This window comes from Watersipora subatra, chromosome 10 (genome assembly GCF_963576615.1).
Source record: "Watersipora subatra chromosome 10, tzWatSuba1.1, whole genome shotgun sequence".
Taxonomy (NCBI): domain Eukaryota; kingdom Metazoa; phylum Bryozoa; class Gymnolaemata; order Cheilostomatida; family Watersiporidae; genus Watersipora; species Watersipora subatra.
Window position 1 is genome coordinate 13,446,677 of NC_088717.1, and position 18,222 is coordinate 13,464,898.

An 18,222-nucleotide genomic window follows, 5' to 3' on the forward strand; every position below is an offset into this window, starting at 1 on the left:
GGGATAGAGTTTCAAATTGAAGCTGTGTTTGATTTACCTCTAGTCTGTGTATCAACAAGAAAAGCTATCAGGAAAATGCATTTTCACAAGACTCACATGCTTTAAATCTGATTTAGAAACAACTGGCTCATGTCTAATGAATTCGCAATATATTACATTGTCTGATCATAGTTCAATGCTAACCTGACTAAGCTGATTGTGCGTAATAAGATTGAAATGAAATAAATAAATTACATCAACAGTACAAATTATATCAAGTTGGAAAATGCAGCAGTAAATCATGTCTGTTAAAATTGTCAATGGACAGAAAAAGTCCTCAGTGCATTAGCAGTAAAACATAATAACTTAATTATATGACATATAAGGTTTAATGGAATGTAGGTGATCATATACAAGTTCATTTACATTGTGTTTTATCGGGTTCTGACTCTTGGGAAAGGTAATGTTAAATGTGATGAGGTGATAGGTGTCCGTATTGTCTTACTCTGCGAGCTATGAGAACATCATCTTAAACTATAACCAGCTATAGAACCTATTTCTTGAGCCAGTTTGTGTTGTAAAAATATTGCTTAATCTAAAATTATAGACTTTATTGGAAGGCACTCATTGTTTGCGAACAATTCTGCTTTACCAACCAAATGACTTCATGAACCCATCTTAAACCCATTTTAGTCCTTAGAAACGCACATTTGTTATGGCGCTATAATTGCTCATATCGGTGGGTGATTTTGGTCCACGTGAAATGTTGGAAAATTCATTTGTATCTTTGTAGAAAGAAGTGACAAAATCGGATAACTTTGCGAATCTCAGTCATATTTTAATACACCCAACTATATTTCATCATAGCACCGTCTACACAGAAAGTATTATATACGCAATGGACAGCAATAAATTTAGTGCGTAAGTGATATTCATATCATATTTTGATTTTAATAATTAGTCATTCGGACATAATGGTACACTTTCGATACCTTAAGTATTATATTTCATCGTTGTCGTTTCATTGCTCTGGTTAACATTTCACAAGTCAATATTAAATATGGTTAGTAATTATGTTGTAACATTATGGCTAACAAAATTTGAACATTACATTTTCATTCAGTGCATGAACTCATCAGGCTGCGTGCTCTACCATGAATGTGTATGAAAACCATTTTATGGATTTCTTGTTGTGATCAAAGAACCTTTTTCTCGACAGCATAGGAAAGAAGATATTTGTATCTTATGACCATCGCTGTAGAAATAGCATTATCCTGTTATTTATATATTTGTTGTTTAGACTAAAAGGAGATGACAGTGATGTTAGTGATGAAGAAGAAACCAAAACAGACAAAGACGTAAACAAGCTTCTTCCACTCCCAACACAAGTGAGATAGAACTTTGTCGCCTGTTCTTTATCCACCGCATTTTTTTAAAGATGAGCTTAAATTTGAAGCTTTTTAAAACTGATGTTCACAACTAACCATCGTTAAGTGTCCTTGTGATTGGGTTGCTTAGCAATGTTATTTTCACTGGGAATGTGTGTATCTCTACTGAATAGAGTGAGATTCTATCCATTATGCACCTCGTTCCAACTCATAATTTGGAAGCTAAAATTGTAGCTCTTTTGGCTAAAAAGGAATGATGCTTTATATATCTCAATGTATTACTCGTCAGGTAATTCTAACTTCTCAGCTATGAATCACTTTGAGTCATAGAATTTCTGTGAATTAACACCAACATGTACATCTCAATCATTTGCAGGAAAACTTTACTGAATGATATCTTTCAAAAAGCATTTAAATAAAACAAATAACTATCACAATCAGTTGTGATAGTTATTTGCTGCGTAGTAAATTATAACATTTAAAACCAGTTATAGCTTGTGTTGGTTCATGACTTCGCTACAATGTTCTAGCAACAAATACGACTATTTATAATTTGAAACTATCGTATAAGGCTCCTTAATTTATTTGTATTCTTCTTAGTTTACTCTGTGGTTCAAAAGGTTAACATGAATACATTTATTAATTATATTGCATCATTTAGATGAATGTTGTATGTATAATAAGGTAAAAAGAAAACATAACAATGAAGTCATATATAAGAAACCAAACCAACGATATAGTGATCAATAAAAATCAATTTTAGTGTAACCACTTTTAAATTAAAAACAGACAAATTGGGTGTAACTTTGGTGATATAAGATGCTGATATTCTATAGGTATAGATGGTAATATAAGATACAGACAGTGCGTAGGTAGAGATGGTGATATATATATATATATATATATTAAGTATATTAAGAACTGAAAACTTTTAAAACTGTTTACTATTTAAAGTTTCATGGTTGTTACTATTCATCAGGTAAAACTAAAATGATCTGAAGCTCATATGACTGTATGCAAAAACACAACGAGTAGCTTAACGATAAAAGCCAGCTATATATAAACCATAACTGTCACGAAAAACTTTTATCGTATTTACTAGGTAAATCAGACACGCTGATTCCGATTTTGTACTCAAAATAAAGATTAGTCCACTAACCTTCAAAGTCATTTAGGTTTTTTTTAAAGCGTTTCAATATCCGTTTCGAAAACAACACAATTGGGATTACAAGCTTCGCCCATAAATATGTGACGAAACCTAGCTTTTTCAGAAACGGAAGTTAGGAATGTTTAGTCCGATTTAGAATAATAGAGATGGGTGTCTTAAAACCCATTATTATCTAAATCCAGCCTGTAAAATAGTTTCAGTTTTTTATGAAAAGGATATAAACTATTTAAAATTGCTCGCAGCTTGTTACATGACATTTAAATGGGCTGGACGCCGAGAAAAATGAGCTCAAAAAGCGCGGTTTTATCACGAGCTAGCGTTGTTATCGCGCTTTTTAAATATGCAATGCTAAATAGCTTATCTACCTTTCAGAAAAGACTGATATTATTTTTAAGGCTGAATTTAGATATTAATGGATTTTAAAACACCCATCTCCATTATTCTAAATCGGTCTAAACATACCTACGTAACTTCTGTTCCTAAAAAGCTAGGTTACGTCATGTATTTATGGGCGGAGCTTGTTATGCCGATCGTGTTGTTTTCAAGACCGATATTAAAACGCTATAAAAAATCCTTCATTACTCTGAAAGTTAGTGGCCTAATCTTTATTTTGATTACAAAATCGGAATCAGCGTGTCTGATTTACCTAGTAAATACGATAAAAGTTGTTCGTGGCAGTTATGGTTAATACAACATATATATATACATGGCAAACTTTTGACTAAAAATGAGCTTTGAACGAATTAAAACTTTTTGTGTTTTCTTATTTTTTGGTTTTATCTAGTTCATGCATTTTATCTTCAATGATTCTGGTCAGGGTCTCTAATTTCACCAGTTTCAGACTTTCTTTTCTTCACATCACCCACTTCTTCCTCATGACTGCTAGATGACTTGGGAAATTTTCAAAGAAGTGGATTTGAATACAGGGGATTATTTTGAATGTAACCATTTTCAAAACTTCTTTAGCAACTGCAATTATGTTGCTGCAACAACCTTCTGCCATATTTGGTGTGGTAACGTACTGATGTAAAGTGCAGTGACTGCTCCTATAGTGTAAACCTACAACGTAAATTTCACATAAAGCAAAGAATTTATTTAAAGGTTTTGCTTCGTACTACGTAAAAATGTCAATACAACGTAAAGGGTCAACTTGGTGCAAGTTCTCAAATTTGAGTTTTCTTTCTGTTTTGAAAGGCCAAATGGGTGCGTTTGGAAAGATATTTGCAAAAGATCGGGAAATTTACATGCATTTTACTGTTCGTCTACTGTAAAATCCCTATAACTTAAACCTTCGCCTATTGGATAACTTACGTTGTAGGAACGTCTACTGTGCATCAACTGTTTATTGGTTCTCTTTAGAAAGTGGAATGTCCGGAAGGAGAGCACCGCTTGCAGTACAACTACTCTCTCTGGTTCTCACGCAAGACACCTGGCAAAACCAATCAAAGTTATGACCAGCACCTTAAACACGTCATCACATTTCCTTCAGTAGGTAGTCTCAGCTTTGTGTAAATCTCAGACAGCGGAACATAGACACAAGCATTCACTTTGTTGATACATACGTATATAGGTCACTGATTAGTCTAGTCTATTGGTTTTTGTGAAGTCTTATGCAAACTAGTATCATGGCGGTCGAGTGTGCTGTGATAAATTGTCAGGTGTAATAACTGTATGAACAATTATTCCTAAATCCAAGTGAGTTCATGATGATGTAAGTCTTGAGTTCAAATCCTATATGGAGCAGTATTTTTAGCTTCAAGTATGTGGAAGTGGTTATATGTTCCTGGTGTTTAGGTTCTCATCTAATTGATATTTATTTAGCAAATTGTTGGATTATAAATAGATATAAACTGTATTTATACCTATCAACACTGCTTGAAGTAAATCAGACCCTGAGATAAACACATGAAATAGTAGAATAGCTCATGTGTATTGAAATAAAAAGTTCTTTTTTCTATAATGTAAATTGGCAAGGTGTTGGTGTCTGTTGTAGTCTAGTGGTTTTTTTGGAAGTAGGAAGGTAATGGATGGTCAGGCAGATTGGAGATACGATCTGAATATTGAAACAGCAAATATATAAAAACACATTTAGCTCATCAGTATTAAAGCATTTAGACGCAGGTAGTAACTGTCTATATCAAGTAGTATAACTCTAAAGCATAACTTGAAAACGTTATAATTTTTTTATCAATTTCCGCTACAAAGGGTTACCAACTTGGAGCAACATTGCCACAACATCAAATAAGAGGCTTTCTCACAATTCTTGTGAGAGAATCCCCTTATTTGATGATTGTGTTAGTACACATGATATGCTCAGATTAACGTTTTGGTGAACTCCTTTGCGACTTCGTGTTAAAACCTCTCAACTTAACAAAAGCGGGGTTCTTTTTGGAGAATTACAAATGCGTTGGTTACCAGTAACCTAGTACTTCTGACAAGATAAAAGCCTTGACACAACAATTTGCTTGTTGATGACCTTGACCTTGCCAAATTTGAAGCATATGCTTTTTTTGCCAGTCGTAGTTTTCTCCCAAGTAGATAGACGGTGAACCTGCGAAATAAAAATCTAGTATGACTGTACTTAACCAGCTGTTAAGTAGCAGGTGGTTCTCAGTTTCCAGGCCACTGCTGTGGTTACTGTTGATATCGTAAAACTCATTGAGTCATTTTGTCCAATTACATGTACATGGGTTACAGCACTAGCCATGCTTTAAGGCTTTGTTACTCTACAGGTGGAAAGGTTTTGGGCCTACTACAGTCACCTCGTGAGGCCTAGCGACCTCTCTGGGCACAGCGATTATCATCTATTTAAAGAGAGTATCAGGCCTATGTGGGAGGTATGTCAGCACATTCGCTGTTAATATTGATGTGTAGTAATAAATGCTTTCTTAAATGATGCATTTCACAAATTTATTGCTCATTAAGCGTCGAGTATAAGCCATCAGCTCTGCGCATTTTATGGATTTGTTGTTGTCTCCACTTGCTAAAATTTCAATTGATGAAATACAGTTGACCTGAAAACGGACAAATAGGGGTGGTGGATGGTCTAGTTTAGTTGATTGTCCAGTTTAACCGATGTGCCTAGATATGTATGTAAAATGCAGGAAGAATCATATTATTAAGGTCTATAGGCTGTACACTATTCTATACTGTACATAAATTATTTAAAATATCTAGCCGGTGGAAAAAGAAATTTCCAAGCTGCAGAAACAAAGATAGACAAATCCTTTAATGGCAAATTATTTGCGAAAATTTCTGTTTGTACAGAGTATTACTACCGTCTTGCTTTCATGAATAATAACTAAGTTATTTCTTCAAACTTGTGTGATGGTTTTTTAACATACCTCTTTTTAAATTATACAGAACTTTCATAATTATGAAAGTCGAAAGTATCCAAATGATATGATTGAAAAAGCGTATTTATTTGTTGCGAGAGATTTACATAAATGGCTCCAATTATAGGCAAATGTTAGTAGTATAGTGAGAGCAGATCTCCACATAATAGGCGGAGCTTAGGGAGCAGGAAGTGACATCACATCAGGATCTGTTTGATTGACAGTTGGGGGCGGAGCTAGGCGGTGTTGAGTCATGGTGTGAGTCATGGCGATCTGTGTGATTCGTGGTGCGAGTAATGGTGTGAGTTGGTTGGTGACGTCGCGGTGGTGGTGTCGGTGGCCGAGTGGTGAGTCGGGCCGCGAGACGATTCGCGGTTGTATTTGGGATTATCGGATTTCGTTGGCGTCCGGTAGAGGTCGCTCTTCCGTGCCGTTTCGGGGATTGACGGAGAGCTCGGTGGCGACGGGTTGACGGACGGTGGCGGATGGATTTCGAGATCGTCGGAGCTTGTATGTATTTTCTTTTTTCCGATCCCGAATGAGAATGATGTGTCTGCGAACGAATATTCATTTTGATTGTAAACTTCATAAATTCTGAAATTATCTATCGCCTCTAAGTCTTCATCAGGATTAAAACTTTTCAGAATTGACGGAGCATGCAATCTGAAGGAATTCAGAGAGAAATTAAAACAAAGATTATAAACTCTGTATATCAAGACAGTAATGAGTTAAGGAAATGATATTATGATTAAATTTTATATAGTTTATTTGATGATATATCATAGGGATTTAAACTTACTATCAATGGATATGTTATTGAATAAAAGTTTTGTATATAAAAATGCTAAAACATAATATAAAAAAGACTATTGAATTTCATTCAATCCCAATTTTCTTCTTCTTCTTTCATTGTCGAATGAGAATGAACTGTCTACAATCAAAACATACATTATTTTTAGTGAGATATAGTAAAAGTAAGACATACAATCAGATTAGATCATTCATTCAAACTAAAAATCAAATATAATGTAATACTTACTGAAGAAGAAGAAGATCCATCCTTTTTCTGAATGGAATCTTCCTGTTGAGATACGGGAGCCTGCAATTGCAATGATTACAGTCAGTATGGTTTACTATATCCTTGCTGAGATAGTAGACTCTACATTCACAATGGACTCCAACTTAAATTGTAAATTTCAATTGCATTAGTCATCGAATCATAGAATGATATGCAAGATGTAATGCAGACAGAATAGGATATGCAATCAGCTAGAGTAGGACATACAGACAATAAGAAAAACAAATATGTTACATCACATAGTCAGACTAGGACACACAGACAGAGGAGGATATTCAGTTAAAATAATCTGTTTTAATCTGAGTAGGGATATAACATACACTTTGCTAAGATATTGGAGTTTGCAATTGCAATGAATACAATCAGCCTAGAACACATAGTTACTACTCAGAAGAGAAGATTCATTGTATCATTCCTACATAACATCTAGATTGAATTTGTAGTACTTACTGTAAACCGTAATCTTTCGTTGAGATCTTGATAGAACTTTTCACGTAAGAGAAATCGACAAGCTTTTCGCTTCCGAACGCTTATTTCCATTCCATGAGAGCAGTAACCCCATCGCTTCACACATTTATCTACACAATGTAATCGTTCTTGAAATTTCCTTTTTCTGTTGTCTCTGGTACTCATTGTGAAATTATGAACTGAATTGAAAAGGCATATTCGCTCGAAGGTTTTATAACAAGTAGAAGTGTTGTCGCGGTTCAATAATTTTGTGATCTAATGATATATATAAACAGTTTTCGCGAAATTCACTTTCGCGAAATTCAATTTCGCGAAAGTTGACTATATAATATATATGTGTAATTTCGCGAAATCCAATTTCGCGAAATCCATTTTCGCGAAATTCACTTTCGCGAAATTCAATTTCGCGAAAGTTGACTATATAATATATATGTGTAATTTCGCGAAATCCATATTCGCGAAATTCACTTTCGCGAAAGTCGACTATATAATATATATAATGTGTAATTTCGCGAAATTCAATTTCGCGAAAATCTGTTTACTATTTTCGCTTCATTAATTCCTTTGGACACACCCACCATTCTTCAATTCACTATATAAGCGTTGCATAATCTGATGGAATATTCTGCCTCATTAACCATCTCTTGATACCTACTTATATTTGAGAATTTGGGTCGATCGAGTGTTGATACCATAAGGCTTGTATGCTTCAGCTAGAATTCTGTTAGCCGGCTACTCGCGATTAAGTTCGTTGAGTGTCGCTGTTTTCAGGGGCTGTTGTGTGGACAAGCGCCTTGGCATTCGACTTGATTGTTTTCCTAGGTTTACCTATGGAATTCTCCTGTTTGGTTTGGCTTAACCATTCCATAACAGTTTCTCGACCAGTAATTAGATGAAGATGATGAACTAGTAAAGGGGCATACATGGATTAATATGTGGATTATTTTGAGGATAGCTCCAACTCAGTGTGAGTATATCAATATATAAAACTTATATCAAAAAGTAAATAATATTCGGTTGTATTTGTTACCAACTTTATTTCGATATAAAGTATATATGTATATTCAATTGTAAAATATAGAAAAAAATTTTTATGTCAGATCTTCTAGTAATTTAACAATTTGGGAAGTTCCTTGAATATGTACATTGTCAACACCTTCATTTTCTTCGTTATTAAGACTTTTACTAATTTTTTTTTTTTCATTCCAATCATATCTATCTAGTATAGTTTTTCGAACTACATGATCTCGTGTATCTGTTTCAGAAATTTTTAGCATAACTGTTAGAAAATCTTCTATTGAACATCCTCTGCTCCAAAATATTGCAAAGAGAAGACAGTAATCTCCACATGTTGTTGAAAGAATTGTTTCCAATGAAACAACCTTGTTGCCAATGACGTGCAACTAAATTTTTGGTTCAACAATTCCATTTCTAATTATTTTTTCAAAAACGGTAAAACCAGACCGTTATCGTCATGACAATAAGAAACACACCGAGTTTGTTCAACGCAAAGAAAAGCGTCAGGAATTTTGTGAGAGTAAGAGTTGCTAAACAATTTTACACCTATCTTGTGGAGAATTTTGTTCTGAATAAGATACATTTAAAAGTAAAACGATATATGTTTTCATTTTTTGAGATATTGCTTAAATACTAACGGTATATCGGATTTTTTAGAAAATCCGTTTGAATTAACTTGGGCAGAATAATCGTTTGGTCAACAATTAACGTGGTAGCGAAAGAGTTAATATACAAGTGAGCAGTGATTATAAATGTATATATAATAATAAAATGTGAGTAAGATAAAAGCTACTGAAGATACAATAAACAAAGCTAGGATTGTGCTAGTCCATGTTGATATACAAGGGAGCAGTGATTATAAATATATATATATATATAATAAATCGTGAGTAAGATAAAAGCTACTGAAGATACAATAATCAAAGCAAGATTGTACTAGTCTATGTTGATGTACAAGTGGGCAATGATTATAAATGTATATATAATAATAAAATGAGAGTAAGATAAAAGCTACTGAAGATACAATAAACAAAGCTAGGACTGTGCTAGTCCATGTTAATATACAAGTGAGCAGTGATTATAAATATATATATAATAATAAAATGAGAGTAAGTAATGTGAGTATATATAATAATACATTTTATTATTATATATATTTATAATCACTGCTCACTTGTATATTAACATGGACTAGCACAGTCCTAGCTTTGTTTATTGTATCTTCAGTAGCTTTTATCTTACTCACATTTTATTATTATATATACATTTATAATCATTGCTCACTTGTACACCAACATAGACTAGTACAATCCTAGTTTTTGTTTATTGTATCTTCAGTAGCTTTTATCTTACTCACATTTTATTATTATATATATTTATAATCACTGCTCCCTTGTATATCATCATGGACTAGTACAATCCTAGCTTTGATTGTATCTTCAGTAGCTTTTATCTTACTCACATTTTATTATTATATATACATTTATAATCATTGCTCACTTGTATATCAGCATGGCCTAGCACAATCCTAGTTTTGCTTATTGTATCTTTAGTAGATTTTATCTTACTCACATTTTATTATTATATATACATTTATAATCACTGCTCACTTGTATATTAACATGGCCTAGCACAATCCTAACTTTGTTTATTGTATCTTCAGTAGCTTTTATCTTACTCACATTTTATTATATATACATTTATAATCATTGCTCACTTGTACATCAACAGGGTCTAGCACAATCCTAGCTTTGTTTATTGTATCTTCAGTATCTTTTATCTTACTCACGTTTTATTATTATATATTCATTTATATTCGCTGCTCACTTGTATATTAACATAGACTAGCACAATCCTAGCTCTGTTTATTGTATCTTCAGTAACTTTTATCTTACTCACATTTTATTATTATATATACATTTATAATCACTGCTCACTTGTATATTAACACGGACTAGCACAATCCTAGCTTTGTTTATTCTATCTTGAGTAGCTTTTATCTTACTCACATTTTATTATTATATATACATTTATAATCACTGCTCACTTGTATATTAACACGGACTAGCACAATCCTAGCTTTGTTTATTCTATCTTGAGTAGCTTTTATCTTACTCACATTTTATTATTATATATACATTTATAATCACTGCTCACTTGTACATTAACATGGACTAGCACAACCCTAGCTTTTATCTTACTCACATTTTATTATTATATATACATTTATAATCATTGCTCACTTGTATATCAACATGGCCTAGCACAATCCTAGTTTTGCTTGTTGTATCTTTAGTAGTTTTTATCTTACTCACATTTTAATATTATATATACATTTATAATCACTGCTCACTTGTATATCAACATGGACTAGCACAATCCTAGCTTTGTTTATTGTATCTTCAGTAGCTTTTATCTCACTCACATTTTATTATTATATATTCATTTATATTCGCTGCTCACTTGTATATTAACATAGACTAGCTCAATCCTAGCTCTGTTTATTGTATCTTCAGTAACTTTTATCTTACTCACATTTTATTATTATATATACATTTATAATCATTGCTCACTTGTACATCAACATGGTCTAGCACAATCCTAGCTTTGTTTATTGTATCTTCAGTAGCTTTTATCTTACTCACGTTTTATTATTATATATTCATTTATATTCGCTGCTCACTTGTATATTAACATAGACTAGCTCAATCCTAGCTCTGTTTATTGTATCTTCAGTAACTTTTATCTTACTCACATTTTATTATTATATATACATTTATAATCATTGCTCACTTGTATATCAGCATGGCCTAGCACAATCCTAGTTTTGCTTATTGTATCTTTAGTAGATTTTATCTTACTCACATTTTATTATTATATATACATTTATAATCACTGCTCACTTGTATATTAACATGGCCTAGCACAATCCTAACTTTGTTTATTGTATCTTCAGTAGCTTTTATCTTACTCACATTTTATTATATATACATTTATAATCATTGCTCACTTGTACATCAACAGGGTCTAGCACAATCCTAGCTTTGTTTATTGTATCTTCAGTATCTTTTATCTTACTCACGTTTTATTATTATATATTCATTTATATTCGCTGCTCACTTGTATATTAACATAGACTAGCACAATCCTAGCTCTGTTTATTGTATCTTCAGTAACTTTTATCTTACTCACATTTTATTATTATATATACATTTATAATCACTGCTCACTTGTATATTAACACGGACTAGCACAATCCTAGCTTTGTTTATTCTATCTTGAGTAGCTTTTATCTTACTCACATTTTATTATTATATATACATTTATAATCACTGCTCACTTGTACATTAACATGGACTAGCACAACCCTAGCTTTTATCTTACTCACATTTTATTATTATATATACATTTATAATCATTGCTCACTTGTATATCAACATGGCCTAGCACAATCCTAGTTTTGCTTGTTGTATCTTTAGTAGTTTTTATCTTACTCACATTTTAATATTATATATACATTTATAATCACTGCTCACTTGTATATCAACATGGACTAGCACAATCCTAGCTTTGTTTATTGTATCTTCAGTAGCTTTTATCTCACTCACATTTTATTATATATACATTTATAATCATTGCTCACTTGTATATTAACACGGACTAGCACAATCCTAGCTTTGTTTATTCTATCTTGAGTAGCTTTTATCTTACTCACATTTTATTATTATATATACATTTATAATCACTGTTCACTTGTACATTAACATGGACTAGCACAACCCTAGCTTTTATCTTACTCACATTTTATTAATATATATACATTTATAATCATTGCTCACTTGTATATCAACATGGCCTAGCACAATCCTAGTTTTGCAATTATTATAAAGTGCTGTAAGAGATCATCAAGAGTGTTAATAAAGTACTGAGAATAAGTATATGTACAATTATTATAAAGTGCTGTAAGAGATCATCAGGTGTGGTAAAAAAGTACAGAGAATAAGTATGTGTACAATTATTATAAAGTGTAGTAAAAGACCATCAAGAGTGTTAATAAAATACAGAGAATAAGTATGTGTACAATTATTATAAAGTGTAGTAAGAGATCATCAAGAGTGTTAATAAAGTACAGAGAATAAGTATGTGTACAATTATTCTAAAGTGCTGTAAAAGATCATCAGGAGTGTTAATAAAGTACTGAGAATAAGTATGTGTACAATTATTATAAAGTGCTGTAAGAGAACATCAGGAGTATTAATAAAGTACAGAGAATAAGTATATGTACAATTATTATAAAGTGCTGTAAGAGATCATCAAGAGTGTTAATAAAGTACAGAGAATAAGTATATGTACAATTATTATAAAGTGCTGTCAGAGATCATCAGGATTGTTAATAAAGTACAGAGAATAAGTATATGTACAATTATTATAAAGTGTAGTAAGAGATCATCAGGAGTGTTATTAAAGTACAGATAATAAGTATATGTACAATTATTATAAAGTTCTGTAAGAGTTCATCAAGAGTGTTAATAAAGTACAGAGAATAAGTATATGTACAATTATTATAAAGTGCTGTAAGAGATCATCAAGAGTGTTAATAAAGTACTGAGAATAAGTATATGTACAATTATTATAAAGTGCTGTAAGAGATCATCAGGTGTGGTAAAAAAGTACAGATAATAAGTATGTGTACAATTATTATAAAGTGTAGTAAAAGACTATCAAGAGTGTTAATAAAATACAGAGAATAAGTATGTGTACAATTATTATAAAGTGTAGTAAGAGATCATCAAGAGTGTTAATAAAGTACAGAGAATAAGTATGTGTACAATTATTCTAAAGTGCTGTAAAAGATCATCAGGAGTGTTAATAAAGTACTGAGAATAAGTATGTGTACAATTATTATAAAGTGTTGTAAGAGAACATCAGGAGTATTAATAAAGTACAGAGAATAAGTATATGTACAATTATTATAAAGTGCTGTAAGAGATCATCAAGAGTGTTAATAAAGTACAGAGAATAAGTATATGTACAATTATTATAAAGTGCTGTCAGAGATCATCAGGATTGTTAATAAAGTACAGAGAATAAGTATATGTACAATTATTATAAAGTGTAGTAAGAGATCATCAGGAGTGTTATTAAAGTACAGATAATAAGTATATGTACAATTATTATAAAGTTCTGTAAGAGTTCATCAAGAGTGTTAATAAAGTACAGATATTAAGTATATGTACAATTATTATAAAGTGTATTAAGAGATCATCAAGAGTGTTAATAAAGTACAGAGAATAAGTATATGTACAATTATTATAAAGTGCTGTAAGAGATCATCAGGAGTGTTAATAAAGTACAGAGAATAAGTATATGTACAATTATTATAAAGTACTGTAAGAGATCATCAAGAGTGTTAATAAAGTACTGAGAATAAGTATATGTACAATTATTATAAAGTGCTGTAAGAGATCATCAGGAGTGTTAATAAAGTACTGAGAATAAGTATATGTACAATTATTATAAAGTGTAGTAAGAGATCATCAGGAGTGTTATTAAAGTACAGATAATAAGTATATGTACATCTAATCTGATTGTATGTCTTACTTTTACTATATCTTACTTTTACTATATCTCACTAAAAATAATGTATGTTTTGATTGTAGACAGTTCATTCTCATTCGACAATGAAAGAAGAAGAAGAAAATTGGGATTGAATGAAATTCAATAGTCTTTTTTATATTATGTTTTAGCATTTTTATATACAAAACTTTTATTCAATAACATATCCATTGATAGTAAGTTTAAATCCTTATGATATATCATCAAATAAACTATATAAAATTTAATCATAATATCATTTCCTTAACTCATTACTGTCTTGATATACAGAGTTTATAATCTTTGTTTAATTTCTCTCTGAATTCCTTCAGATTGCATGCTCCGTCAATTCTGAAAAGTTTTAATCCTGATGAAGACTTAGAGTTCATGTAAATCTCACTTCGATCCAATATCATGAGAGCTGGTGTCAACCATTGAAATGATGAGGGAATGTTATACTTTTGAGGTTCGATGATCGAACATAATACCACACGCTCTCCCTTACGTTCAACGAAGAATTGCAACGCAATCTCACAATTGTCATTTTCTTCAGACTTATTTGCTTGTATTACTTCTAACGAAGCTGGAATATCCAAAACTTTTAGATCAATCCATTTCCATGGTTCTTGCATTTCCTCGGTTTTAAAAACTGTTGCAATAGGTGACGTAATTTTCTCATCTCCTTTCATATAATTTTCCTTGGATTCGAATAACCGCTTTACTACCGAACTTTTTCTTGATGATCTTCGTAATGACGTAGTTCTGTTCAATCTAGACTTGGTTGGTCTTCTATACTCTCTTTGTTTCATATTCAATTGGGAAGTTCTTTCAGAAATAATGTCGATATTCATACTATTGGAAGTTGACTCCTCAGAAGCTCCAGTAACAATCAACACTAACTAATAATACTTCATCAATTTATACATTATCTTTAAAAAAGTAGTGGAACCATAACAGCGATGGATAATTTCAGAATTTATGAAGTTTACAATCAAAATGAATATTCGTTCGCAGACACATCATTCTCATTCGGGATCGGAAAAAAGAAAATACATACAAGCTCCGACGATCTCGAAATCCATCCGCCACCGTCCGTCAACCCGTCGCCACCGAGCTCTCCGTCAATCCCCGAAACGGCACGGAAGAGCGACCTCTACCGGACGCCAACGAAATCCGATAATCCCAAATACAACCGCGAATCGTCTCGCGGCCCGACTCACCACTCGGCCACCGACACCACCACCGCGACGTCACCAACCAACTCACACCATTACTCGCACCACGAATCACACAGATCGCCATGACTCACACCATGACTCAACACCGCCTAGCTCCGCCCCCAACTGTCAATCAAACAGATCCTGATGTGATGTCACTTCCTGCTCCCTAAGCTCCGCCTATTATGTGTAGATCTGCTCTCACTATACTACTAATGTTTCTTACATTTAACAATTTTCTGAACTTTTACTGAAAATCATTAAAAACTGATTACCGATTGCTTGAATGTAGCTGCACTTTGATTGCAATTGGTATGTCTAAACTTTTCCATCTTATCTGATATCCAGTCTAACAGGGTCCTTTTTAACAAGGGTCGACTGTATACACTTATAGAAAAACAAAATTTTGGAACGGTATGTGTTAAACCAAATAATTTCACTGCATAGAAAACATTCAGCGAGTGCCTTTCTTATACATTTATAATTACACAAATTGTGAGTTCTCCTTGGATCATTTCGTTATATATTAATTGGGTTCCTTCCTTGTTCCATGATTTAAAATTTCCACCAAAAGAGTTTTAGTACCTTGAAAATTTCGTATGCAGAGTCTTTCTTAAGCTGAGGTTTCACTGTATTAGACATTTTGAAAAGATTACTTGTACATCAAACAAATCTGGCTGGCAATTGATTGTTAGCAGGGCAAACGCTGTTATGGATAGCAGTTTTATTGTTCGCCTGTTCAATTGAAGTGACTTTAAAACGGTAAATTTGCTTATAATAAATAATTTGTACACACTTGCCTCTCTGGTTTGTGCCAGAGAGGCAAGTGTGTACAAAACCAGTCAAGTTTGTACAACATATACATGTCTTTTTTCTATTCGTTCGCGTAATTCTGTGCCGTAACTCTGCAGGATGATGCAAATAAGGAAGGAGGAAAATGGATTGTACGATTAAAAAAAGGGCTTGCGTCACGATGTTGGGAAAACCTGATAGTTGCAATGCTAGGTGAGCAGTTTATGGTCGGTGATGAGATCTGTGGAGCCGTAATCTCTCTCCGGTACCAGGTAAGTTATCTCCCCATGCGCCATCTCTTTTCTTTACTCATAGAACTGTATAAAATAGTATGATTGGAATTATTGTTGCAATTAGCATTGCAAGAATCTGATAATTGCATTGTCAGATTATAGCATTGTTCAGAGTCTGTAGCACTGGATCTTAGCCGTTATCATACGTAAATGAGAAACAAGCGCGCAAGCTATAACCGTGTAGATGCCATGATCACTCTCGATGCCACCACTTGTAAGCTTGTTACTTTATGGTGACAACACAATAAAATATCTATAGCTGCAGCTAACCCCAACAAAGCCTCTTAAAATGTCAGCTGCTCGCATGAAATGGCCGTTATTACAGAGTATGCTTACGGATGAGCCTATCTGGTGTAAGCTAGTGAGCGTGCTGTGTGAGAACGAAGTTCGTCTATAGCGGTCTTACAATGAGCCGCCATCTGAGTTGCTTCAGGCGTTGGCCTACCATTAGTGTAGTAGCTCTATGTGAAAAATGGATAAATGGTTTGCATCACCGCTCTTTAGTTTATAAGGAAGTTTTCTCGATGATTACGTCTCATCATTCCTAAAGACTAATTTGTTGCTAGTTGAAACAGATAGAACAAATACCTGGACTATGTTATTACAATAAAACACAAGCTAAAGGCCCACAATGTCTAATATCAATTATCAGAATAGTTCTATGATTCTTCTTATGATAGTTCTATGCACTTCATAAGACTATAAGACTTCATAAGACTACTTCATTCGACTATGTGGCTTAGACAGGGCTCTGTTAGTTAGCATAACTTCGAGGTATCTTGTGAGAACGCTACACGTGAATGATCTATGTATAAAATATTAGTTGTAGAAGCTTTTCAGCTGGTGCTACTTTGTTATATACTTTAGGAAGATATCTTATCACTGTGGAATCGCACAGCATGTGACAACGTCGTAACATCACGTATCAGAGATACACTTAAAAGGGTGCTAAACTTACCTTTAAATACTGTTATGGAGTACAAGACACATAATGACAGCCTAAGGTTGGTATTCGCATCTACTTATGGTTGTCCCCCACGCCTGTGGTCCTCACTATAGCACTTTGTTTTCCATTCTCCCTTTTTCACAACTTTTCACTGCCCCAATGCTTCATATAACATACATGATGCCAGACGTAAAATTAGCGGACATTGGTATCCAATCTTACACTTTAAGGTAAAAAGTTGCCCAATTTGGCAATAGTTTATAGAATTTTTAAAATATCAACTTAGTTGGTTCGGTGTAAAAAACTTAACACTCATCGATCCCATCGCATTCTTTAAATCAAATAACGTACAATTCTTATTACTGGCTTCGTCTCCCATTAGGTGTTTTTCTGAAATTTTGAGATTTAATTTTCCATTTATATTATTTTTTATATATATTATGTATTATTTAATAGAAGTTATCAAATGCTGAGAGAATATTCTTGGTTTGTTTATTGTAGAGATAAATCCAGCTATCGCAACACAGATGTATTTATCCGGTAACATCTTCTCCTGGATGATGAAATACTGAGCTGCATCGTTAGCTTTTATATGTTTTATATGTAACTTGTAGACACATGATCGTGGTGCGCTCGCTTTAGATTTATAAGCTGGTAGCACTGAATGAGATTGTATTTTTCACCCAACTTTCGGTGTCCTAGTCCTTCTGCTAAATTTAAATGCCGAAACAATGATACATCTCTCTTGTATTTGATGAATGAATGCTTATCGAAAATCAATGAGTTCATGTAGTTATTGGGAACAAGATCTCCAAAAAATGTAATATGTGGATGTTTTACATTTTCATTAGCTCAAGTTTACGGTTGCGCAATGCAGACATTTGGGTGTCAGACATTGGCATGCAGAGAAGCATATAAATATTTCTTACAAACTCTGCTAGGTCCT

The 18,222-nt window shown here is 32.9% G+C and overlaps 1 protein-coding gene across 1 annotated transcript; it reads left to right on the forward strand.

Annotated features, from left to right (window-relative positions):
• Positions 1 to 772: 772 nt before the first annotated feature.
• Positions 773 to 18,100, forward strand: LOC137405916 (eukaryotic translation initiation factor 4E type 2-like). The gene is made up of 7 exons (XM_068092382.1): positions 773 to 900; positions 1,280 to 1,367; positions 3,895 to 4,023; positions 5,268 to 5,372; positions 16,157 to 16,309; positions 17,198 to 17,334; positions 17,778 to 18,100. The coding sequence occupies exons 1-7, from the start codon at positions 878 to 880 to the stop codon at positions 17,818 to 17,820; spliced, it is 678 nt and encodes a 225-aa protein (XP_067948483.1). The 5' UTR covers positions 773 to 877; the 3' UTR covers positions 17,821 to 18,100.
• Positions 18,101 to 18,222: the final 122 nt, after the last annotated feature.

What these genes read in the sequence shown, in the direction of transcription:
- LOC137405916 (XM_068092382.1), top strand. Translation starts at nt 878, where the DNA reads ATGGACAGCAATAAATTTAGTGC. An exon ending in GTATCAGGCCTATGTGGGAG is followed by an intron (nt 5,373 to 16,156) that starts GTATGTCAGCAC and finishes GTAACTCTGCAG; the next exon opens with GATGATGCAAATAAGGAAGG. An exon ending in TAATCTCTCTCCGGTACCAG is followed by an intron (nt 16,310 to 17,197) that starts GTAAGTTATCTC and finishes TATATACTTTAG; the next exon opens with GAAGATATCTTATCACTGTG.